Raw genomic sequence first — 27,425 nt, forward strand, 5'->3', positions numbered from 1 at the left:
ATATATATATATATGTTTTGAGGTTCTGAGAAGTTTTCTAGCGAAAAAAATGATTTTAACTTGTAAACAACAAGTTTGAAAACTAGGCCTGGTTGTTAAGTACTTAATTAATGTATTATCACATAGGAGCATTAAAGCTTATTCCTGAATGAGGATTTATGGACTGCCTTGAGCTGGAGGTCTTCCAGGGTTGCTCCACCCAATCAAACAAAAGCAGATCTCTATATAAACTCTGTAGCACCGTGTGTCTCAGTTTTCTCTTCCACGATGGACATAACAGGGATATTAACAGGGATCCTCATACTAATCTGCTGCTTCTTCATCTATTCAGCATGGGACACAATGCACAGAAGACATAACCTACCTCCAGGTCCTACACCTCTGCCTCTTATTGGAACTTTGCTGCACATTAAATACGGTGGGCTAGTAAGCTCATTAATGAAGGTTGGTATATTTTTAATTTTATGTACAGGTCCTCATTTGAAAAATGTGATTTTTTTTTAGGGTTAGCATAATTATATAAGTTGGCCAAGGAATGGCATTTAGATCATATATTTTCTCCACTAGGAATAAAGGAGAAAAGCTCTCTGAAATAATTTTTCTTTCATATATTGAAGCTGTGGAAACAATATGGTCCAGTCTACACTTTGTACTTTGGTTCTCGTCCCGTGGTTGTTATATGTGGATATGAAGCGGTGAAGGAAGCTCTGGTAGAAAAAGCAGAAGAGTTTGGCGCTCGGGGTCCTGTACACCACATTGAGAATTTCACCCAAGGCTATGGTAACTAGTCAGTCACATGTCCAGTCTAGTCCAAATGATTTACTGTTTATATTGAGCCTATTATTCAATATTTAAACTTAAAGTAGAACTATGGGCAAAACTTTTTTTACATTTTGGATAGAGTAAGAGAGGATTATAACCCCGTTATATTTTTCTGTGTCCTATTGTGGAGATTTCCTTTTCTTTTCCTGTCCCAAACAGGAAGTGAGAGGAAATCCCTGCAAATTAAGGTCATCTCTTGGGGACCCCCAGATCACCAGAACTATTGTCCCCATTGGAAGAGTTTCCCCTTATTACTTTTCTGGGGACGATCCAAAATTTGGGATTTTCTTTTACTTTCCATTTCCATTATAATGGTAAACAGGACACATAGAGCGGATGAATCTCCCTAATAGGGGAATAAACAGCACTAAATGGGGACACTTCTTCTAATAGGGACACTAGTTCTGGTGAGATGGGGGTCCCCAAGGAATCACCTTGACCACTTCCGGACCACCTGCCCTCGTTATATCTTGGTACTTTGATGTTGAATACCGTTGCTATGGCAGCAGATAGCTGCCATAACCCCAGTATATTCTTAAATGGTGGGAGGTCCACTTTCAGATAAAAGTGGTCTCCATGGCAGATTCGCCACAAAATCACTTATATCGGCAATGGGAGAGGTGCCCCCCTCCCGCCGCATTTTGGTGCATCGGTAGCGGCAGGGACGATCCAATCCTTTCCCCTCTGAGGAACTGTGTCGAGTGAGGGAATGATGGCCAGCGAATGCAGATGTAAGTCGCACCCGCATATGTAAATGGTGTTCAAACCACATCGCAAACCACTCTATTGTCACGATCCTTAAGCCGCGTACACACGGGCGGACTGTATGGCCAACTTAGTCCGTCAGACAATCCGACGGACAGTCCGTCCTACTTTCAAATGAACGGACTTGACCACACACGGATGCACAAACAGTCCGTCGAAAGCTTGCGCGATGACGTGTACAGCACGTACGACGGGACTAGAAATAGGAAGTCCAATACACAGCAATGCAACCTTTCGCCGTGTAAATCCTTTCTGAGCATGCGCCATACTTAGTCCGTCGAACTAGCCTACTGACGAGCGGATTGTCCGCTGAAACCAAAGTATGACGGACAGTATTACGGAAATTCCGAAATACTTAGTCCGCCAGACTGCACGCTGAAAAAGTCCGCTGAAGCCCACACACGAGCGGACTGTCCGCTGAAATGTGTTTCAACGGACTAAGTTGGCCAGACAGTCCGCCCGTGTGTACGCGGCTTTAGAGTAAAACCAATAATTCTATCAAAAGACCTCCTCTGTAACTCAAAACTGGTAACCTGTAGAAATGTTTAAACGTCACCTATGGGGATTTTTAAGGGTCAAATTTTGTCGCCATTCCACGGACGAGTGCAATTTTGAAGCATGACATGTTGGGTGTCAATTTACTTGGCGTAACATCTTTCACAATCAGAAACAAAAAAAAATGGGCTAACTTTACTGTCTACTTATTTTTTTATTCAAAAAAGTGTATTTTTCCCCCAAAAATTGTGTTTGTAAGACCACTGCGCAAATACAGTCTGACATAAAATATTGCAACAGCAGCCATTTTATTCTCTATGTCTGAATATATATATATATGTGTATATATATATATATATATATATATATATATATATATATATATATATAATTTTGGGGGGTTCTAAGTAATTTTCTAGAGAAAAAAAAAAATGATTTTAACGTGTAAACAAGTTTGAAAAATAGGCCTGGTTAATTTGCAGGGATTTCCTCTCACTTCCTGTTTGGCTATGGGACAGCAAGTGAAGGTAAATCTCCCCAATGGGACACAGATGGCAAAAAAAATATCTGACAGGAGTTATAACTCTCCCTTACGCTATCCAAAATGAAAAAGAGATTTTGCCTATAGTTCTACTTTAATGTAACTTTTATGTCTTGTATTGAACTGCATTAGGTTATCAATTTATTGTAGTATGCTTACATTAGGTGGCAGTTGGGGGGCACTGCAATTTGTTTATCAATGTGATTTTGGTAGCTTCCTGTTTTCATTCCCAGTTTAGTGCTAGTTGGCATAGTCCTAACTAGACCCTCCCCACCTCTTTCATTTTCATTTAGTCAGTGTTAGATATTTGCATGCAGGGGTAAGAAAATTTGTTGTCTTAATATACTTCAAAAGACTGGAGGAACATCCTATGTAATGCAATTAGCTGAAGTAAAAAAGCATTAGATTCAACTTCTGTGTCTTATTAAAGGGTTAAGCAGCCTGTGGATGGTGCCAAGTCAGCAAGTAAGCATACTGTCCAGTCAGACTGGGTCTAAGGAAGTATGTCAAAGTATAAAGTTGCATTTGAAACAAAACATACAGGGAATTAAAGGGGTTGTAAATAAAAATAACAACCATGCCTATGTTTGCTCTCTGTAATCGTTTTGCACAGAGAAACCCAGATCATCTTCTTCTGGGGTGCCCAGCTGGCACTCCAGGCCCCTCCTCTTCATTGAGTGCCCTCACAAAGAGCTGCTTTCCATGAGGGCACCCGTGCAGACTCGCTTCTGAGTCCTGCTGCTGCGTCCATTGACACAGATGGCAGGACTTGGCCCCACCCCCTGCTCCTGTGTCACCGGATTTGATTAACAGCAGCGGGAGCCAACAGCTCCTGCTGCTATTAATCTGTACAATAAGGAAAGAGACAGTGGCTGGAGCCGCTACATTCGTGCACATTGGATCGGTTAGGGCTCAGGTAAGAAAAAATGGGGGTCTGGGCGGAGCTGCAGCACAGACTGTTTTTCACCCTAATGTATAGAATGAATTACAGTGAAAAACCTTGAGGCTTTACAACCACTTTAAATTTCACAGGACTTCTAGATAGGAATGTGGCCTCAGCATTAAACACACCTGTGCAATAAAAAAGATGATCTGGGATTTAATTGGCTTATATTCAATGTCTTTGAGATGGTTTGCATCTAAAGGGGTTAAAGGGGTTGTAAAGGTTAATTTTTTATTTTCTAAATAGGTTCCTTTAAGCTAGTGGATTGTTGGTTCACTTACCTTTTCCTTCGATTGCCCTTACTTTCCCTTACTTTCCCTGACTAAACACCACTCGGATGATGGTGTGAAGTTTACTGAGCAGAAACAGGAAGCGAGAAATTCAGACAAAGAAAAAAAACATTTAGAAGGGAAATCGAAGGAAAAGGTAAGTGAACCAACAATGCACTAGCTTAAAGGAACCTATTTAGAAAATAAAAAACAAAGCTTTACAACCCCTTTAATCTACAATGCAGCATAAAAAATAGATAAAAAACAAAACCATTCGGCAGAAAGATTGTGTCCCATAAGTAAATTTAAATGGCAAAGGTTCACATCTGACTGATGCATACCTTAAATCAAATAAAATTTCTAATTCAGGGCTGAGTGTCAGCAACGGGGAAAGGTGGAGAATCATACGGACCTTCACGTTAAGAACACTGAAGAGTTTTGGGTTTGGAAATAAGAATATTGAAGGGAAAATACAAGAGGAAGCATTGTGTTTGGTGGAAGAATTCAGTAAGTTTCAAGGTAAGTACAAAGAATTTCATTAAAAGAAAAAAAAGTAAAAATTAATTAACTACAGTACTTCCCGACAGCGCTATAGCCAAAAGATGGCTACAGCTTGGTCGTCCAGTTCTGGGAGGATGTCCATGGCTGTCCTCCCAGAGCCCCACCTCCCACGTGGCTTCAGCTGTGGCTGACACACGGCGCTCGTGGATTCCTCCATAGAAGACATCTCGTCTGTTCTCCTGTGATCCTGTGACGCTGCATGTGGAAGCTCCTACCCACTCTAGCACTCTGTAAGTGCACCCCATACTAAAAGCCCCTTGACCGCCTTTAGGGAAATGGAGCCTTGACTGCTGGAAGCATGGCATCACAGTGGGTGTGAACCTAAAAGGGAAGATAAATAGATCCCTTAGAATTGGCTAAAGACCTGAGGTGACTGGGTGGAGCCTAAACTCTAGGAAAAGGCTTTGCTGAGGCACATCCAACTGCTGTGAGGAGATTCAGTTGTGACAAGATTTGGCCACCCTCCCGCCCGTTGTGATGTTTTGTCACAGTTTTATTGGTGGTCTTGAACTTGCCAGCAACTGATGTTGCTTTATGGGCTATGCCCTCAAGTTAAATTCTGGGGTCAGTCTAATGCCTGTCTGGCACTGATGTTAACCACTTGCCGACCGCCGCACGACGATATACGTCGGCAGAATGGCACGGGCAGGCATATGGGCGTATATATAAGTCCCTGCCTGCCTGCGGGTGGGGGGCCCGATCGGGCCCCCCCCCGGTGCCTGCGGCGGTCGGCATTCGTTCGAGAGCGATCCGGGATGAGGGGGCGGCCATTCATTCATGGCCACCCCCTCGCGATCGCTCTCGACGAATGGAAATCCTTTGTGACATCACTTCCTCTCCTGTAATGTAAACACAGGAGAGGAAGTGATGTATTCTCTCCTCCGTGTCGGTATTTTTCGTTCCGGCACCGAGGAGAGAGGTTCGGTGAGTTGCACCAACACACCACACATACAGTAGAACATGCCAGGCACACTCACACCCCCCCTTTACCCCCCAATCACCCCCCCAATTACCCCTGCCCCCCCAGTCACAGTGACACCAATTGCTTTTTTTTTTTTTTTTTTGCATTGGTGTCATTTGTGACTGTAATAACTGTTAGGGCAGTGAGGCCGCGTACACACGCGGGGACTGTTCGCTCAACTTTGTCCGTCAAACAGTTTCAGCGAACAGTCCGCTCAAAATTAGCATGGACGGACTTGCCCACACACGATGAACGAACAGTTTGCTGAAACCGTGCGCGATGACGTGAACGGCACGTACGACGGGACGGAAAATACGACGTCCTATACACTGCATTACAACTTTCGGCGTGTAAATCCTTTCTGAGCATGCGCGGAACTTAGTTTGACGAACAAGCCTACACACGAGGGGACTGTTCGCTGAAACCAAGTTTCAGCGGACAGTTTTTCGGAATTTCCGAAAAACTTTGTTCAGCAGACTGTTCGCTGAAACTGTCCGCTGAAAGCCCACACACGGGCGGACTGTCCGCCGAAACACTGTTCAGCGGACAAAGTTGGGCGAACAGTCCCCGCGTGTGTACGCGGCCTTAGGGTTAGCCCCCTTTAGTTCTAATGTGCCCCCCTAACCCCCCCAATAAAGGTTTAACCCCGTGATCACCCCCCGTCGCCAGTGTCACTAAGGCTGGGTTCACATTGCAGCGGTTTATGAGAACGGATGTGATTCGCACCGCACTGCAGTGCAAATCACATCCGATCTCTGTGCGATTCGAGTTCAGCCATACAGATAGTATGGCTGAATTCCCGCCGCACCCGCCGCAAATTCGCACGGGACCCTTTTTTTGGTCCGCAGCAGAATCGGATCGCATGGGTGTTCACACCATGCGATCCGAGTTTGCAGATCGCACTGCGATATGCGAACTGATCTGGGGGTGTCATTAACATTTCACTGACACTCCCAGCAGTTCGCATAGGGCAGTGTGAACTGCCCTATGCGATGCGGGAACCCGCCGCGGATTCGTGGCGTTCCCGCATCGCTCCAGTGTGAACCCAGCCTAATAAGCGATCATTTTTCTGATCGCTGTATTAGTGTCACAGGTGACGCTAGTTAGGCAGGTAGGTATTTAGGTTCGCCGCAACTTTTTATAGCGCCAGGGACCCCCATATACTACCGCATAAAGCCCCCTGATTGCCCCCTAGTTAACCCTTTCACCAGTGATCACCATATAACTGTTACAGGTGACGCTGGTTGGTTAGTTATTTTTTTATAGTTTCAGGGCACCCGCCATTTATTACCTAATAAAGGTTTAACCCCCTGATCACCCGGCGGGTGTCATTTGTGACTGTAATAACTGTTAGGGCAGTTAGGGTTAGCCCCCTTTAGTTCTAAGGTACCCCCCTAACCCCCCCAATAAAGGTTTAACCCCGTGATCACCCCCCGTCGCCAGTGTCACTAAGGCTGGGTTCACATTGCAGCGGTTTGAGAACGGATGTGATTCGCACCGCACTGCAGTGCAAATCACATCCGATCTCTGTGCGATTCGAGTTTAGCCATACAGATAGTATGGCTGAATTCGTGTCGCACCCGCCGCAAACTCGCACGGGACCCTTTTTTGGTCCGCAGCAGAATCGGATCGCATGGGTGTTCACACCATGCGATCCGAGTTTGCAGATCGCACTGCGATATGCGAACTGATCTGGGGGTGTCATTAACATTTCACTGACACTCCCAGCAGTTCGCATAGGGCAGTGTGAACTGCCGCCGGGAGGCATGCGATGCGGGAACCTGCCGCGGATTCGTGGCGTTCCTGCATCGCTCCAGTGTGAACCCAGCCTAATAAGCGATCATTTTTCTGATCGCTGTATTAGTGTCACAGGTGACGCTAGTTAGGCAGGTAGGTATTTAGGTTCGCCGCAGCTTTTTATAGCGCCAGGGACCCCCATATACTACCGCATAAAGCCCCCTGATTGCCCCCTAGTTAACCCTTTCACCAGTGATCACCATATAATGGTTACAGGTGACGCTGGTTGGTTAGTTATTTTTTTATAGTTTCAGGGCACCCGCCATTTATTACCTAGTCTCACTAGTGTACCCCTAAATTTAGGGGTGTCTACTTTCCAAAATGGGGTCATTTGGGGGGGGTTTGTGCCATCTTGGCATTTTATGGCCTTCAAAACTGTAACGCCCTTAGAAAGCCTGAAGGCGGTGCTTGGTTTTCGGGGCCCCGTACGCGGCTAGGCTCCCAAGAAGTCCCACATATGTGGTATCCCCGTACTCAGGAGAAGCAGCAGAATTTATTTTGGGGTGTCATTTCACATATGCCCATGGCATGCGTGAGCAATATATAATTTAGTGACAACTTTGTGAAAAAAATAAATAAAAAAAAAAGTTTGTAATTTTCCCGCAACTTGTGGCAAAATATAAAATATTCCATGGACTCAACATGCCTGTCAGCAAATAGCTTGGGGTGTCTACTTTCTAAAATGGGGTCATTTGTGGGGGTTTTGTGCCATCTTGGCATTTTATGGCCTTCAAAACTGTAATAGGTAGTGAGGAGTGAAGTCAAATATTTACGCCCTTAGAAAACCTGAAGGCGGTTCTTGGCTTTCGGGGCCCCGTACGCGGCTAGGCTCCCAAAAAATCCCACACATGTGGTATCTCCATACTCAGGAGAAGCAGCAGAATTTATTTTGGGGTGTCATTTCACATATGCCCATGGCATGTGTGAGCAATATATCATTTAGTGACAACTTTGTGAAAAAAAAATAAAAAAAAATTAAAGTTTGTAATATTCCCGCAACTTGTGGCAAAATATAAAATATTCCATGGACTCAACATGCCTCTCAGCAAATAGCTTGGGGTGTCTACTTTCTAAAATGGGGTCATTTGTGGAGGTTTTGTGCCATCTTGGCATTTTATGGCCTTCAAAACTGTAATAGGTAGTGAGGAGTGAAGTCAAATATTTACGCCCTTAGAAAACCTGAAGGCGGTTCTTGGCTTTCGGGGCCCCGTACGCGGCTAGGCTCCCAAAAAATCCCACACGTGTGGTATCCCCGTACTCAGGAGAAGCAGCAGAATTTATTTTGGGGTGTCATTTCACATATGCCCATAGCATGTGTGAGCAATATATCATTTAGTGACAACTTTGTGTAAAAAAAAAAATATATATATTTTTTTTGTCATTATTCAATCGCTTGAGGCAAAAAAATAAAATATTCGATGGGCTCAACATGCCACTTATCAATTTCCTTAGGGGGTCTACTTTCCAAAATGGGGTCATTTGGGGGGGTTTTGTACTGCCCTGCCATTTTAGCACCTCAAGAAATGAGATAGGCAGTCGTAAACTAAAAGCTGCGTAAATTCCAGAAAACGTACCTTAGTTTGTAGATGTGACAAGTTTTGCGCAAACCAATAAATATACAGTTATTGACTTTTTTTTTACCAAAGACATGTGGCTGAATAAATTTTGGCCTAAATGTATGACTAAAATTGAATTTATTGGATTTTTCTAATAACAAAAAGTAGAAAATATCATTTTTTTTCAAAATTTGTGGTCTTTTTCCATTTATATCGCAAAAAATAAAAATCGCAGAGGCAATCAAATACCATCAAAAGAAAGCTCTATTTGTGGGAAGAAAAGGACGCAAATTTTGTTTGGGTACAACATTGCATGACCGCGCAATTACCAGTTAAAGCAGCGCAGTGCCAAATTGTAAAAAGACCTCTGGTCATTTACCAGCAAAATGGTCCGGTCTGAAAGTGGTTAAGGACAGGCCTCTTAGACCATGTGAGTTTATGTTTATGGGTGCACATTGTATATACTGTGACCGGCATGTTGTTTGGTAAATTCTGGGGTTAGTCTAATGCCTGCCTGGCACTGATGGTAAGGACAGGCCTCTTGGACTATGTGAGTTCATATTTATGGGTGCTCATGGTATATACTGTGACTGGCATTGTTTGGTACATTTGGAAATTTGTACTTTTGAAAAGTTCAATAAAGCTGTGGCCTTGCCCTATTTCCAACTTAATCAGCTTCAATGTCTTTTTGGGGGGGGGGGGGCAAGGTATTGGTTTATTGGTCATAAATGAGCCTATGCTTCTCAAGCAGTCATGTTCACGCAAGTTATGTGTGTTTTTCCTGAATATACTGAATAAACTATATGTTGCTTAACCACTTAAGGACCGCCTCACGGCAATATATGTCGGCAGAATGGCACGGCTGGGCACAATTACGTACCGGTACGTGATTCTTTAAGTGCCCAGCCATGGGTCGGGAGCGCGCCGCCCACGGTGCACTCCCGACCCGGTCCTGTGCTCCGTGACCGTGGCCGCGGGACCAGCGGACCCGATCGCCGCTGGTGTCCCACGATTGGGTCACAGAGCTGAAGAACGAGGAGAGGTCTATGTAAACAAACCTCTCCCCATGCTTCCCTGTGTGGCTGTCACCGATCATCTCTTCCCTTTTATAGGAAATGACGATCAGTGACGTCACATGCCAGGCCACGCCCCCATAACACTACACTGCCCCCTAGTGGTTAGCTCCTTCACTGCCAGTGTCATTTACACTAATATAGCATTGATTGCTGTATAAATGACAATGGTCCCAAAAATGTGTCAAAAATGTCCAATGTGTCCACCATAATGTCACAGGCACAATAAAAATCACTGATCACCGACATTACTAGTAAAAAAAAAACATTTATAAAAATTCTATAAAACTATCCCCTATTTTGTAAACGCTATAACTTTTGCGCAAACCAATCAATAATCGCTAATTGCGATTTTTTTTTTACAAAAAATATGTAGAAAAATACGTATCGGCCTAAACTGAGGAAAAAATAATTATATATTTTTTGGGGATATTTATTATAGCAAAAAGTAAAAAATATAGAATTTTTTTCAAAATTGTCGCTCTATTTTTGTTTATAGCGCAAAAAATAAAAACCGCAGAGGTGATCAAATACCACCAAAAGAAAGCTCTCTTTGTGGGAAAAAAAGGATGCCGATTTTGTTTGGGAGCCACGCCGCACAACCGCGCAATTGTCAGTTAAAGTGATGCAGTGCCGAATCGCAAAAAGGGGCTTGGTCCTTTGGCTGCAAATTGGTCCGGGGCTTAAGTGGTTAAAGTGGTTGTAAACCCTTAGGCCGCGTACACACGGGCAGATTGTCTGTCCAACTTAGTCCGCTGAACCGTGTTTCAGCGGACAATCCGCTCGTGTATGGGCTTCAGCGGACTTTTTCAGCGGACTGTCTGACGAACAAAGTCTTACGGAATTTCCGAAATTTTGTCCGTTCAAACTTGGTTTTGTCCGTCCAAACTTGGTTTCAGCGGACAGTCCGCTCGTGTGTAGGCAAGTTGGATGAACTAAGTATGGCGCATGCTCAGAAAGGATTTACACGGCCGAAGGTTGCATTGCAGTGTATAGGACGTTGTTTTTCTAGTCCCGTCGTACGTGCTGTACACGTCATCGCGCACGCTTTCAGCGGACTGTCTGCTCATCGTGTGTGGTCAAGTCCGTTCATGCAAATTTTAAATGGACTGTCTGTCGGATTGTCTGACGAACTTAGTTGGCCAGACAATCCGCCCGTGTGTACGCGGCCTTAGAGGCCACTTTGACCTACAGGTAAGCCTAGATTAAAGAGGAAGTAAACCCTGATGGGTTTACTTCCTCTTTTTTTCCCTGCAAAGGTAAAGCATAATGGACTACTATGCATCGCATAGTAGCTCATTATGTGTCACTTACCTGACACAGGAGCCAGCGAAGTCGCCGCTGATCCCTGTAGTCCGCCGCATCCATCTTGCTGGTGGCGTCTCGCAGCTCCGACCAATGACAGTGGCGAAGCCGCGATGACGTCACTCCCGCGCATGCGCACGGGAGTCGCGTCTCGCAGCTCCGCCGCTGCCATTCGGCGAAGCCGCGATGACGTCACTCCCGCGCATGCGCACGGGAGTCGACAAATTAGGCAAATCCATTCTTGGACTTGCCGCATTTAGTGCGCCTGCGCGCCGCTGTCTACGGCGCATGCGCCGTAGACAGCGGTGCCCATTTTCGGGCAAATATCTCCTAAACCATATAGGTTTAGGAGATATTGCTTGGACCTACAGGTAAGCCTTAATCTAGGCTTACCTGTAGGTCAAAGTGGTTTGAAGGGGTTTACTTCCTCTTTAAGGCTTACCTGTAGGTCCAAGAAGTATCTCCTAACCCTACACGGTTTAGGAGATATTTGCAAATGACAGGCACCGGTGTCTCTGGCACATACGCCGTAGACAGTGGCGCGCAGGTGCACTGAGCATGCCACTGCTAATGGCAATCATGCCGTTAGTGACGGCTCCCGCACACATGCGCAGGGGGGCGTCATCACGGCTCCAGCCAGTCACAGCGCTGGAGCCGCGATACCTGGAAGTCACTCCGGGTATCATGGCGGTGTCGAAGAAGGACAACGAGGGTCGCTTCGGGGGCTTCGATCTCAGATAAATTATTCATAATGAGCTAGTATGCTATGCATACTAGCTCATTATGCCTTTGCCTTGCAGGGTCTATTTTTATTTTTCTTAAGGCATTACTTCCTCTTTAAGGATTGGTTTGGCACGTCTCTCTCCTCTCTTTGCCTTTCTTTTACGCACAGTGATCGGGTCCCCCAGCCCATGCCTGAAGCAACCTCGCTCCCTCTGCAGCACCTATTCAGAGACTTTACTCTATAGAGCAGGCATGTCCAAAGTCCAGCCCGGGGGCCAATCGCGGCCCGCCGTCCGGTTTTGAATGGCCCGTCTGGCTATCTAACCAGTCTTTCTCAACCAGTGTGCCGCGGGATCAGGGCTGTCAGATGAGCCCAATCCCCTGCACTGTGAGAAGCTCCGTCAGCTTCAAAAGTGAAAGTAAAGTGCAGGGGAGTGTGATGTGCTCTCTGCTTCCCCCTACAGTGCAGTACCCAGCTGAATGAGGAAGCTGGAAAGGTAGAGTACCGTGCTACAAGCTAGATTCCTTTTAAAAGGACTTTATTCATGTGTATGTGTGTGAGTGTATGTGTGTGCATGTGTCTGTATGTATGTATGTCTGTATGTGTGTGCATGTGTCTGTATGTGTGTGCATATGTGTGTGTATGTGTGTGCATGTCTCTGTATGTATATCTGTATGTATGTGCGTGCATGTATGTGTGTGCATGTGTCTGTCTGTATGTGTATGCATGTGTCTGTTTGTATGTGTGTGCATGTGTCTGTATGTATGTCTGTATGTGTGCATGTGTCTGTCTGTATGTGTATACATGTGTCTGTATGTATGTGTGTGCGTGTGTCTTTATGTATGTGTATGCATGTGTCTGTATGAATGTCTGTCTGTATGTATCTGTATGTATGTGCATGTGTCTGTATGTGTGCTCATGTGTTTGTATGTATGTCTGTATGTATGTATGTATGTATGTATGTGCATGTGTATGTATGTGTGTGCATGTGTCTGTATGTATATGTGTCTGTATGTGTGTGCATATGTGTGTGTATGTGTGTGCATGTCTCTGTATGTATTTCTGTATGTATGTGCGTGCATGTATGTGTGTGCATGTGTCTGTCTGTATGTGTATGCATGTGTCTGTTTGTATGTGTGTGCATGTGTCTGTATGTGTATGCATGTGTCTGTATGTATGTGTGTGCGTGTGTCTTTATGTATGTGTATGCATGTGTCTGTATGTCTGTCTGTATGTATCTGTATGTATGTGCATGTGTCTGTATGTGTGTTCATGTGTTTGTATGTATGTCTGTATGTATGTATGTATGTGCATGTGTATGTATGTGTGTGCATGTGTCTGTAAGTATGCATGTGCATGTGTCTGTATGTATGTGTGTGCATGTGTCTGTATGTATGTGTATGCATGTGTCTGTATATATGTTTGTCTGTATGTATCTGTATGTGTGTGCGTGTGCATGGGTCTGTATGTGTGTGCATGGGTCTATATGCATGTGTCTGTATGTGTGTGCATGTGTTTGTATGTATGTCTGTATGTATGTGTGTGCATGTGTCTGTATGTATGTGTGTGCATGTGTCTGTATATATGTCTGTATGTATGTGTATGCATGTGTCTGTATGTGTGTGTGTGTGTGTGCATGTGTCTGTATGTATGTGTGTGCATGTGTCTGTATGTGTGTGTATATATGTCTGTATGTATGTGTGTGTATGTGTCTGTATATATGTCTGTATGTATGAGTATGCATGTGTCATTATGTGTGTGCATGTGTCTGTATGTATGTGTGTGCATGTGTCTGTATGTATGTGTGTGCATGTGTCTGTATGTATGTGTATGCATGTGTTTTTATGTATGTCTGTCTGTATGTATCTGTATGTGTGTGTATGTGTCTGCATGTATGTGTGTGCATGTGTCTGTATGTCTGTATGTATGTGTGTGCATGTGTCTGTATATATGTCTGTATGTATGAGTATGCATGTGTCATTATGTGTGTGCATATGTCTGTATGTGTGTGTGTGCATGTGTCTGTATGTGTGTGTATGTCTGTATGTATGTGTGTGCATGTGTCTGTGTGTATGTATGTTTGTATGTATGTGTGTGCATGTACATGTGTCTGTATGTGTGTGCATATGTGTGTGTATGTGTGTGTGTGCATGTCTCTGTATGTATATCTGTATGTATGTGTCTGTCTGTATGTGTGTGCATGTGTCTGTCTGTATGTGTATGCATGTATCTGTCTGTATGTGTGTGCATGTGTCTGTATGTATGTGTGTGCATGTGTCTGTATGTATGTGTATGCATGTGTCTGTATGTATGTCTGTCTGTATGTATCTGTATGTATGTGCATGTTTCTGTATGTGTGTGCATGTGTCTGTATGTATGTCTGTATGTATGTGTATGTGTATGTATGCATGTGCATGTGTCAGAATGTATGTGTGTGCATGTGTCTGTATATATGTCTGTCTGTATGTATCTGTATGTGTGTGTGTGTGTGCATGTGTCTGTATGTGTGTGCATGTGTCTATATGCATGTGTGTGCATGTGTCTGTATATATGTCTGTATGTATGAGTATGCATGTGTCATTATGTGTGTGTATGTCTGTATGTGTGTGCATGTGTCTGTATGTGTGTGCATGTGTCTGTATGTATGGTTGTTTGTATGTGTGTGCATGTGTCTGTATGTATGTATGTTTGTATGTATGTGTGTGCATGTGCATGTGTCTGTATGTGTGTGCATATGTGTGTGTATGTGTGTGGGCATGTCTCTGTATGTATATCTGTATGTCTGTGTCTGTCTGTATGTGTGTGCATGTGTCTGTCTGTATGTGTATGCATGTGTCTGTATGTATGTGTGTGTGTGTGTGTGTGCATGTGTCTGTATGTATGTCTGTATGTGTGTATGTGTCTGTCTGTATGTGTGTGCATGTGTCTGTATGTATGTGTATGCATGTGTCTGTATGTATGTCTGTCTGTATGTATCTGTATGTATGTGCATGTGTCTGTATGTATGTGTGTGCATGTGTCTGTAAGTATGCATGTGCATGTGTCTGTCTGTATGCATGTGTGTGCATGTGTCTGTATGTATGTGTATGCATGTGTCTGTATATATGTCTGTCTGTATGTATCTGTATGTGTGTGTGTGTGCATGTGTCTGTATGTGTGTGCATGTGTCTGTATGTATGTGTGTGCATGTGTCTGTATGTGTGTGTATATATGTCTGTATGTATGTGTGTGCATGTGTCTGTATATATGTCTGTATGTATGAGTATGCATGTGTCATTATGTGTGTGCATGTGTCTGTATGCATGTGCATGTGTCTGTATGTATGTGTGTGCATGTGTCTGTATGTATGTGTATGCATGTGTTTTTATGTATGTCTGTCTGTATGTATCTGTATGTGTGTGCATGTGTCTGTATGTGTGTGCATGTGTCTGTATGTCTGTATGTATGTGTGTGCATGTGTCTGTATATATGCCTGTATGTATGAGTATGCATGTGTCATTATGTGTGTGCATGTGTCTGTATGTGTGTGTATGTATGTCTGTATGTATGTGTGTGCATGTGTCTATATGTGTGTGCATGTGTCTGTATGTATGTATGTGTGTGCATGTGTCTGTATGTATGTGTGTGCATGTGTCTGTATGTGTATGTATGTATGTGTGCGCATGTGTCTGTATGTATGTGTATGCATGTGTCTGTATACATGTCTGTATGTATGTGTATGCATGTGTTTGTATGCATGTGTCTGTATGTATGTGTGTGCATGTGTCTGTATGTGTGTGTATGCATGTGTTTGTGTGCATGTGTCTGTATGTATGTGTATGCCTGTGTCTGTATATATGTCTGTATGTATGCGTATGCATGTATCATTATGTGTGTGCATGTTTCTCTATGTGTGTGCATGTGTCTGTATGTGTGTGTATGTATGTATGTGTGTGTACGTGTGTCTGTATGTATGTGTGTGCGTGCATGTGTGTGTGTGTGTGTGTGTATGTACAGTGGTGTGAAAAAGTGTTTGCCCCTTCCTCATTTCCTGTTCCTTTGCATGTTTGTCACACTTAAGTGTTTCGGAACATCAAACAAATTTAAGCAATAGTCAAGGACAACACAAGTAAACACAAAATGCAATTTGTAAATGAAGGTGTTTATTATTAAAGGTGAAAAAATATCCAAACCATCATGGCCCTGTGTGAAAAAGTGATTGCCCCCTAAACCTAATAACTGGTTGGGCCACCCTTAGCAGCAACAACTGCAACCAAGCGTTTGCGATAACGTGCAATGAGGCTTTTACAGCGTCCTGGAGGAATTTTGGCCCACTCATCTTTGCAGAATTGTCCTAATTCAGTTACATTAGAGGGTTTTCGAGCATGAACGGCCTTTTTAAGGTCATACCACAACATCTCAATAGGATTCAGGTCAGGACTTTGGCTAGGCCACTCCAAAGTCTTCATTTTGTTTTTCTTCAGCCATTCGGTGGTGGACTTGCTGGTGTGTTTAGGATCATTGTCCTGCTGCAGAACCCAAGTTCGTTTCAGCTTGAGTACACGAACAGATGGTCGGACATTCTCCTTCAGGATCTCTTGGTAGACAGCAGAATTCATAGTTCCTTTTATCACGGCAAGTCTTCCAGGTCCTGAAGCAACAAAACAGCCCCAGACCATCACACTACCACCACCATATTTTACTGTTGGTATAATGTTCTTTTTATGAAATGCAGTGTTCCTTCTACGCCAGATATACTTGGACACACACCTTCCAAAGAGTTCCACTTTTGTCTCATCGGTCCACAGAATGTTGTCCCAAAAGTCTTGGGGATCATCAAGATGTGTTGTGGAGAAATTGAGACGAGCTTTGATGTTCTTTTTGCTCAGCAGTGGTTTTCTCCTTGGAACTCTGCCATGCAGGCCATTTTTGCCCAGTCTTTTCCTGATGGTGGAGGCATGAACGCTGACCTTAACTGAGGTCTTTTGTGACCTCTTGGATGAGTCGTCGCTGCGCTCTTGGGGTAATTTTGGGCGGCCGGCCACTCCTGGGAAGGTTCACCACTGTTCCATGTCTTCGCCATTTGTGGATAATGGCTCTCACTGTGGTTCGCTGGATTCCCAAAGCTTTGGAAATGGCTTTATAACCCTTTCCAGACTGATAGATCTCAATTACTTTCTTTCTCAATTGTTCCTGAATTTCTTTGGGTCTCGGCATGATGTGTAGCTTTTAAGGATCTTCTGGTGGACCTTACTGTGTCAAGCAGCTCCTATTTAAGTGATGCCTTGATTGTGAACAGGTGTGGCAATAATCAGGCCTGGGTGTGGCTAGAGAAATTGAACTCAGGTGTGGACAACCACAGTTATAGTATGTTTTAACAAGGGGGGCAATCACGTTTTCACACAGGGCCATGATGGTTTGGATTTTTTTTCACCTTTAATAATAAACACCTTCATTTACAAATTGCATTTTGTGTTTACTTGTGTTGTCCTTGACTATTGTTTAAATTGGTTTGATGTTCCGAAACACTTAAGTGTGACAAACATGCAAAGGAACAGGAAATGAGGAAGGGGGCAAACACTTTTTCACACCACTGTATGTCTGTATATGCATATGTGTGTGTGTGTGTGTGTGTGTGTGTGTGTGTGTGTGTGTGTGTGTGTGTGTGTGTGTGTGTGTGCGTGTCTTATTGCTCAAATGAATTTTAATGGTTCTAAGAATGTCAGGCAAAATGGTCGGCCCTCACGCATGTTCACTTCATCAAATCTGGCCCTCTTTGAAAAAAGTTTGGACACCCCTGCTATAGAGGTTCATCCCCCCAGGAACTTTCCGCTCCTCTACATTTTTATCATATGCTTTATTATCTTTTATTTTTTTATTTTCTGTTTTTAAATTTTCTTTTTACTTGTAAGCATTTTCAGTGTTGCTCTTTCATGTATCAGCATGCAGATGCATCCCTTCTTATTTAATCTCAGTCATCAGATGTTTTAGCGCTGAACATTATACTAATCTTGTGTATGTGTTTCTTCCAAAGTCAGGTAAGAAAAACATGTTTGTTATTTTTATTTTTTTTTTCATATAAAAAATTGTCCTTTACAATTACTTTAAGGGCCCATAGAAAATTGATGATTTTGATGAGTACATGGATAAAAGAGTTACAGTGCCTTGAAAAAGTATTCATACCTCTTAACCTTTTCCTCTTTTTGTCATGTTACAACCGAAAACGTAAATGTATTTTATTGGGATTTTATGTGATAGACCAACACAAAGTGGCACATATTAAAAAGTGAGCTCCTGCTATGGAAAGATAAATAACGCCTGTATAGGTGCTGCACACACCGTATGAGTCAAACAAATCTCACAGACAGGTAAAAAATATTCTAAAGTGGTGTTGCGCACCTAACGTGAAAATGTCAATAATTAATGTGATGCAATAAATAAATATAAAAGTGTCAATAATTAATGTGATATAATAAATATATAGGTGAAAAAAAATCTATTTAAATATAACGTGAATAGTGCTACCACATAAAGTGCTGCTGTGCTACTAAATAGCCACAATACTATATAAAGTGTTAATGTGCTATTAAATAACTACAATACTCACAGTGATCATAAAGAAAAAAATAGGACAAATAATCAAACATGAGAATATCAGCATAAAATAAATAAAAAATAAACAAGTGTAGCACATTAATAAAAAAGAAGTGTGTGATACACATTATTGCATAGAGCCCGATCTGAAATATCAGGTGCCACTGAAGTGAAAGTCTATATATGCAGTGAAACAAATCCTCCAAATGACAGTGAAGTCAGTGAAACATCACACATAAGTGACAGATAGTGTGCAAAAGCACTAATGATTCTCAGGTGTCCACCAAGCCCATGATTGTACCAGATAATTACCTTACAGCTGTAAGGTGAACAGCACAAATCATTAAATCCTCAAAGAGGGCTCGCTTCTATGTTTCACTTCTCCTGTCCAAACCAACTTCTTATTCCCAAATAGATAGCGAGAGTAACTTGAAAAATGCTCAAAAAACTAATTCATGGAGCCTGCTATCGCCGCGATTGTTAGAGTGAGCGTAATAATTCTAGTCCTAGTCCTCCTCTGTAACTTAAAACCTTTCAACCTGTAGAATTTTTTAAACGTCGTCAAAGGAGATATTTGTGGGTAAAATTTTGTCTCCATTTCACGGGTGGGGGCAACTTTGAAGCTTGACATGTTGGCTATCAATTTACTCGGCGTAACATTATCTTTCCCATTATAAAAAAAATTGGGTCAACTTTACTGCTGTCTTGTTTTTTTATTAAAAAAAGTGAATTTTTTCCAAAAGAAGTGCTCATGTAAGACCACTGTGCAAATACGGACAAAAAGTATTGCAACAATCGCCATTTTATTCTCTAGGGCAGGCATGTCCAAAGTCCGGCCCGCGGGCCAATTGCGGCCCGCGGTCCGGTTTTGAACGGCCCGCCTGGTCTTTCTCAATTTATTGTGCTGCGGGATCAGGGCTGTCAGATGAGCCGATCCCCGGCACTGTGAGAAGCTCCGTGAGCTTCAAAAGTGAAAGTAAAGTGCCGAGGATTGTGCTGTGCTCTCTGCTTCCCCCTACAGTGCAGTACCCGGCTGAATGAGAAAGCTGCAAAGGTACTGTACTACAAGCTAGATTAGTATTAAAAAGGCCTTTATTCATGTGTGTGTATTTATGTATGTATGTATGTGTATGCATGTGTCTGTATTTGTGTGCATGTATGTCTGTATATGTGTGTGTGTGTGTGTGTGCACATGTGGCTGTATGTGTGTGTGTGTGCACATGTGTCTGTGTGTGTGCACATGTGTCTGTATGTGTGTGTGTGCACATGTGTCTGTATGTGTGTGTGCACATGTGTCTGTATATGTGTGTGTGCACATGTGTCTGTGTGTGTGCACATGTGTCTGTATGTGTGTGTATGTGCACATGTGTATGTATGTATGTGTGTGTGTGCACATGTGTCTGTATGTGTGTGTGTATGTGCACATGTGTCTGTATGTTTGTGTGCACATGTGTCTGTATGTGTGTGTGTGCGCGCATGTGTCTGTATGTGTGTGTGCACATGTGTCTGTATGTGTGTGTGCGCGCACATCTGTCTGTATGTGTATGTGTGCACATGTGTCTGTATGTGTGTGTGCACATGTGTCTGTATGTGTGTGCGTGTGCGCACATGTGTATGTATGTGTGTGTGTGTGTGTGCACATGTGTCTGTATGTGTGTGTGTGTGCACATGTGTCTGTATGTGTGTGTTTGCACATGTTTCTGTATGTATGTGTGTGTGCACATGTGTCTGTATGTGTGTGCGCACATGTGTCTGTATGTGTGTGCGCACATGTGTCTGTATGTGTGTGCGCACATGTGTCTGTATGTGTGTGCGCACATGTGTCTGTATGTGTGTGCACATGTGTCTGTGTGCACATGTGTCTGTATGTGTGTGTGCACATGTGTCTGTATGTATGTGTGTGTGTGTGTGTGTGTGCACATGTGTCTGTATGTGTGTGCGCACATGTGTCTGTATGTGTGTGCACACATGTGTCTGTATGTGTGTGCACATGTGTCTGTGTGCACATGTGTCTGTATGTGTGTGTGCACATGTGTCTGTATGTATGTGTGTGTGTGTGTGTGTGCACATGTGTCTGTATGTGTGTGTGTGTGCATATGTGTCTGTATGTGTGTGTGTGTGCACATGTGTCTGTGTGTGTGTGCACATGTGTCTGTGTGTGTGTGTGTGCACATGTGTGTGTGTGTGTGTGTGTGCACATGTGTCTGTATGTGTGTGTGCACATGTGTCTGTATGTATGTCTGTATGTGTGTGTGCACATGTGTCTGTATGTATGTCTGTATGTGTGTGCACATGTGTCTGTATGTATGTCTGTATGTATGTGTGTGCATTTATGTCTGTATGTATGTGTGTGTGCACATGTGTCAGTATGTATGTCTGTGTGTGTGTGTATGTGTATGTGTGTGTCTGTATATATGTCTGTATGTACGTGTGTGTGCACATGTGTCTGTATGTCTGTATGTTTGTGCATGTGTGTCTGTATGTATTTCTGTATGTGTCTGTAAGTATGTGTATGTGTATGTGTATGTGTGTGTATGTGTATGTATGTGTGTGTGTGTATGTATGTGTGTGTGCACATGTGTCTGTATGTATGTCTGTATGTGTGTGCATATATGTCTGTATGTATGTGTATGCATGTGTCTATATGTGTGTGCGGCGTGCATTTGTCTGTATGTGTGCCTGCATTTGTGTGCTTGTGTCTGTGTGTATGTTACTTTTAATCCGGACCCCCCTCCCCCCATTCTTATACCATCAAAACTGCTTTTGTAGGGCTTGTGTGTGATATTAGCCAGGACTCCTGCTCCTTTGAAAAGCAATCCATGCACAGATCTCTTTTCAGAGGCATTTGAATGGCGGTCAAGAGGCATTATGTTGCCTCCTCATCACCTGTTTTAAGCCTGTAAATGCAACATCTGTGTGGCTGCGTACTGTGTGTAGGGCAGCCCATTAATTTCAATGGACTTCTCTACTCACAAAAATGCAGGGAAAGAAGTTCCCGAGCTTTTTTTTTTTTTTTTTTTTTTTTATTGCACTACATTAGTGCCTACATTTTCCAATGTGTGGGGTACCATTAAGAATTAACGGTGCCCCCTAAAGTGCAGAGCATTCGTCTGTGTGGTGGGAACGAGTGCGACAAAGGCAAGAGAATTCTTGTTGGGCCGTGTATTAGCGCTCGGATGGACACACTTAGACCGAATTTTCAATGGTTCAAAGAATGTCAGGCAAAATGGTCGGCCCTCAGGCATGTTCACTTCATCAAATCTGGCCCTCTTTGAAAAAAGTTTGGACACCCCTGCTCTAGGGTGTTATAAAATATATATATATATATATATATATATATATATATATATATATATATATATATATATATATAAAATGTTTGGGGGTTCTAAGTAATTTTCTAGCAAAAAAAAAAATGTTTGTTGATCAGTTTTTGGAATAATTTAAAATGTAAATGTAAGATCTTAGGGTAAAGCACGGTTGAGATAAAAGTCACATGATAATATTTTCTGTTCCAGATGTTCCATTAGCTCCAGATGATCTGCTTAAAATTTCCTTTGCCAACGTTCTCTGTTCTATCATATTTGGAGATCGCTTTGATTATGAAGATGAGAAGTTTTCTAAACTCCTGGACATTGTCAGGGAGTTGTTCAGTGTTGTGAGTTCTACATGGGGACAGGTAAAATTATGTTTGTAACTTGAAGGAATTTTTTTTTATTTTATGGAAGAATTTATTTCCACTTCAAGAGGATCAACAATAACCAACATGAAATAGATAAAGGTCGTGCTATTCAATAATGTATATACAAATATAAAAATTTGATGATTAGAACAGTCCACAAGTGATGTGAAAATAAATGCTGATGTCAATCTCCACCATCCACCACCATAGTGATCTTAAATATCAGGCCGCGTACACAACTTTGTCCGCTGAACAGTGTTTCGGCGGACAGTCCGCTCGTGTGTGGGCTACAGCGGACAGTTTCAGCGGACAGTCTGACGAACAAAGTTTTTCGGAAATTCCGAAAAACTGTCCGCTGAAACTTGGTTTGAGCGGACAGTCCGCCCGTGTGTAGGCTTGTTCGTCAAACTAAGTCTCGCGCATGCTCAGAAAGAATTTACACGCCGAAGGTTGCATTGCAGTGTATAGGACGTCATTTTCTAGTCCCGTCGTACATGCCGTTCACGTCATCGTGCACGGTTTCAGCGGACTGTTCGTTCGTCGTGTGTGGGCAAGTTCGTCCATGCTAATTTTGAGCGGACTGTCCGCTGAAACTGTTTGACGAACAAAGTTGAGCGAACAGTCCCCGCGTGTGTACGCGGCCTCAGTGTCTTTGTGTTTCCTCTGGACGGAGGAGATGCATCAACTGGAACCTAATTGAAAAATCCTCACATCTTATACGGTGCCAAGTAGTGATCTTGTTGGAAGACCATTTGGACCTGGGAAAAGGCCTTGGCTGGGCTAAAGCCACAAGCGCTGTAATGAGGGATCGATAGGTAAGAGAGCCTTTCAGCTGTTGGTGGACGCACTGATATTTAAGATTAGGGACGAGCCCAATGTTTGACTCAAACATCGGGTGTTCGCCTGTTTGCCGAAGAGCGAACAATTTGGAGTGCCAGGACCGAAAATTCATTATAGCCGCGAGTACTTTTAAATTACCTTTTTTCCTTTAGAAATGTCATTTAGTGCAGGGACTGTTGTAAACACAGGAAACATGCGCCACTTTACAGATTTTCTATAGACACCCTCCAGGTACGAGATTTAAAGGAATATTACACTTTTATTGTTTTACTTTAAGCATTATTAAAATCACTACTCCCGAAAAAACGTCTGTTTTTAAAACTTTTTTTTGCATTGATACATGTCCCCTGGGGCAGGACCCAGGTTCTCAAACATTTTTTATGACAATAACTTGCATATAAGCCTTTAAAATTAGCAATTTTGATTATTCATGTTCGTGTCCCAAAGACAATTTTTTTCCTGTTTGCATGTTCTGCTGCGAACCAAACTGGGGGGGGGGGGGGGGGTTGTTCAGCTCATCCTTATTTAAGATCACTACAGTGGTGGATGGTGGAGATTGACATCAGCATTTATTTTCACATCACTTGTGGACTGTTCTAACCATCTAATATTTACATTTGTATACAGTATACATGATTTAATAGTGCAACCTTTATCTATTTTAAGTTTATTCCCTGTGTATATGTCCCACAGAACATTTGCTGCTTACACTTTTCAGTTCAGAATATTTCTTAGCACTTTTTTTCACTTTTGTTTATAATAACTACCATGATCCTGAGACGGAGCCTTTTCATAACAGCTATCCCGATTTGCTTGACTTGTTTGGGTACCCCTGGTTTGTCCTGGTTTAGGTAGTGATGATGTACATCACTACCTAAAGAACCATCAGACCCTGCAAAAGGCTAAATTTGCAGGCGCATACGACCTCGCTCATTCAGGGGGTCCACCATTTCTGGTAAGAGTCCCGACTTATAGAGTAGGTTGTTTTTTCTCAAGAAACCCCTATCTCTTTGGTGGTCGCAGAAACACTTTGGAACACATCATTTCACTGGAAGTTTTTTTTCACACTGTGGAACTTTGCTATGTGGACTTAAGAATTTATTTTAATTTTTCAATATATGAAGATGCTTTGTATTCAGTTATACACACTTTTTCATATCTTTCATTTATTTTGTCATTTGTACCTCCCTTGTACTTTATTTAAGATTGCTTTGTGATTACTGTTATATATAATATATATATACAAGCACAACTTATTTATTTATTTACATATTTGTTCACTGTGGAGATATCTTAGCCCTTGTACATGCGGCCGGAGAATCCGTCGGAATGTGTCCTATCGGACCATGTTGTCGGATAATCCGACTGTGTGTGGTATGCATCGGACTTTTTCCGTCGGGAATATCCGTCGGATCAAATTTTCAAACTTGCTGGAAATATTTTCCGACAAACTGGTCCGATAGGACATACTCCGATCATGTGTAGAGAATTCCGATCGGACAAAGTGCCACGCATGCTCAGATCAAATGCCTACATCAAAGCTATTGGCTACTAGCCTGAACGTAGTCCCATCGTAATGAAATTACGTCATCACGTTCTGAAAGATCGGATTTTTCGACAACTTTATCCGACCGTGTGTATGCAACAGTTTCGGACAAGATCCGACGGACAAAATCAGACGGACAAAATCCGACGGATTTGGTTGTCGAAATGTCCGACCGTGTGTACAAGGGCTTAGAGTTGTGTTGCTGCTGTATAAATTTTTAGTTTAATTATTGTATGATCTAGCATGGTAAACCCATTTTATTTATTGAGCTGAGTATATATACTGTAAGGGATTTCAATGAGGAGACTTTCTTTGAATTTCTGAGATGTTAGAGAAGTTTTAGAAGGTATGATGAAGGGACAAGACTCCGTGATTTAAAGGAAAAATTACCAACAAGTTATCCTTGTAAAAACAGAAACTGTAGGGGGGAGGATGTGATGTGGGAAAGCTGGGGGAGGAGCCCGAGGCGGTGTCTGTGAGGACGGAAGGGGAGGCAGGAGATCCATGGCAGCAAGTCTGATGCAGATGCTGGTGAAGTGGGATAGAACACCGTGTTAGAGGACAGCACATGGTGACCCCGCAGATGCCTATTCCCCATGATATTGGATCAGGAGACCAAGGAGGAGCGACTGATAGATCGGGGTGGACAGCAGTAAAGGATGCAGGAAACTGAACAGGGGTAAGTGAGAGATATCCCTGGTTCAATCAAAAAAATGGCTGCAAGAGAAAACACCTGATCCTGAGACCCCACGAGTGACTGTTGGTTGCTGGCCTCCCTTCTGTCTCCTCCATACGCCCCCCCTCTTATCTCTGCCTTTGTGTCCTCTGTATATTATGCTCTGCATACTACCCTCCAGAGCCCCTAGGTTATCCAGCGCTGTTGCATCGTGAACTGTGTTTGAACTGTGTTTGCTGTGGAAGCTAAAGAGATTTGATGACTAACTGAGGGAGAGATGCAGCAGCTGGGACTGGCTAAAATTTAACTGACTGGAGACATAAGAGAGGTCTTGATGGAGCAATGATTCTTTTTGAAACCTATGAATCTATGAGAGCTACGGAATTGAAATGTTTGTAAGAACGTACCAATGAGAGGACTTGTTTAAATGTCAATGATTGTCTAATAACCCTAGGAGTGGCTCAATTGATTAAATGCTGGAATTACTGGAAACTGCTAAACTGATAGTTGAAACTAGTACTGAGTTTTAAGCTCACTTAAGGACTAAGTATTGATACAGCTTAGTACTGACTGAAAAGGTTATGAACTATGCTATGAACTAAGCTGCAAATTAAGTGATGAACTCTGCGATTTAACTATGCGATAAGTTCGGAGCGATACCTACTGGAGAGTAACTTTCCATTATATCTACTGGAGAGTAACTTTCCTTCCTGTGGTGGATAGCAGCTGATTAGATAATTGGGTTAAGCTAATATAGAGCTGAAAAAGCATAAGGACATTCCTTTTTTTTCTTCCCTCCGAATCCTCCCCCCCCCTCTGCGTTTTTTTCCTTCGTATCTTCCCGCCTCTCTTACGTTATACAGAGACCGGGAAAGAGGGATGAATGGTACGTTTTTCATAGGTTCTTTATAGGATTTTCATAGGTGCCCCAGCAAAATAAAATACAAAAAAAAAAAAATCCACCAAGTTGCAGAATTTTCAATTCCATCTAAACTAGGGGGCCTGAAAGGGTTAAGTGACTGGAGACATAAGAGAGGTCTTGATGGAGCAATGATTTTGTCTGAAAACTATGAATCCAGGAGTGGCTCAATTGATTAAATGCTGGAAGTACTGGAAACTACTAAACTGATAGTTGAAACTAGTACTGAGTTTTAAGCTCACTTAAGGACTAAGTATTGATACAGCTTAGTACTGACTGAAAAGGTTATGAACTATGTTATGAACTAAGCTGCAAATTAAATGATGAACTCTGCGATTTAACTATGCGATAAGCTTGGAGCGATATTTTCTGGAGAGTAACTTTCCATTATGTGGTGGATAGCAGCTGATTAGACAATTGGATCAAGTAGAAATAGAGATGCAAAAGTATAAGGACATTCCCCTTTTTTTTTTTTTTTGTTCCTTATGCGTTTTCTTTTTTTTTTCCTCTCTCTCTACGTGTGCTCCCGCCCCTCTTACGCTATATAGAGATCGGAAAAAAGGGACGAAGGGTATGTTTTTTTTTTTTATTGTTCCTTTACAGGATCTTTACAGGTGCCCTAATAAAAAAAAAAAAAAAAGTAAAAAAAAAAATCCATCAAGTCGCAGAATTTTCCATTCTTAAAGCAAAAGTGAAGAGAAGTATTCCATCTAAACTAGGGTGCCTGAGAGGTGAAACGGCAGGATATTCTTCTCTCCCCTTGCCCCTCCATTCAAATCCAATAAAAGCAAAGATTGGAACCGAGAGGTACTCCCCTCTATACAGGACAACTATTTTGTCAAACAAGACAAGTGAACAAGATACATGATGAGGGGAAGATCACATAAAACAACAGAATCTAAAACCCCGAGGGAGAGTTTAAATACTAGTGTAACCGCTAGTTCAATACAAAAATACTTGACAACTAAAGAGGGTAACCAAAAAAGCCCAGATGTAGAAAAAAAAAAAAAAAAAAACATCCTTGCCAACCAAAAACGCAAAAAAGGAAATGGCTAAGTTAAAAGGAGCCCAAGGAGATAAAACAAGAGAAGAAACACAAACAGAGAGAGAGATGGAAACTTACGAGGGGGACGGGGAAGAACAGCGAAGTATAGCTCAAATGCCCACGAAGATCGAGATGATGGCAATGTTTGAAAGGATGGAAAGTTTAATTAAGAGTGAGATTACAAATGTCCGGATGGATCTGGGCCATTTGCTGCGGAGAGTAGAAGAGGCTGAGGAGAGAACTGAGCAACAAACACAAGAAATCGCAGAATTAAAATCGCAAGTGAAAGCACTGCAAATAAACCAAAGAAATACCTTCTATAAAATGGAAGC

The 27,425-nt window shown here is 42.6% G+C and overlaps 1 protein-coding gene across 1 annotated transcript in view; it reads left to right on the forward strand.

Annotated features, from left to right (window-relative positions):
* The first annotated feature begins 267 nt into the window (after positions 1-267).
* LOC143982789 (cytochrome P450 2G1-like) overlaps positions 268-27,425 on the forward strand; it is a 49,263-nt gene continuing 22,105 nt past the window's right edge. The window contains exons 1-4 of the mRNA XM_077481806.1: positions 268-444; positions 618-780; positions 4,205-4,354; positions 21,904-22,064. Coding sequence (XP_077337932.1) covers positions 268-444; positions 618-780; positions 4,205-4,354; positions 21,904-22,064 — 651 coding nt within the window. The remainder of the gene's footprint in view (positions 445-617; positions 781-4,204; positions 4,355-21,903; positions 22,065-27,425) is intronic.

Source organism: Lithobates pipiens, unplaced genomic scaffold, assembly GCF_037356315.1.
Source record: "Lithobates pipiens isolate NorthernLeopardFrog02 unplaced genomic scaffold, aLitPip1_a1.2 Scaffold_1, whole genome shotgun sequence".
NCBI lineage: Eukaryota > Metazoa > Chordata > Amphibia > Anura > Ranidae > Lithobates > Lithobates pipiens.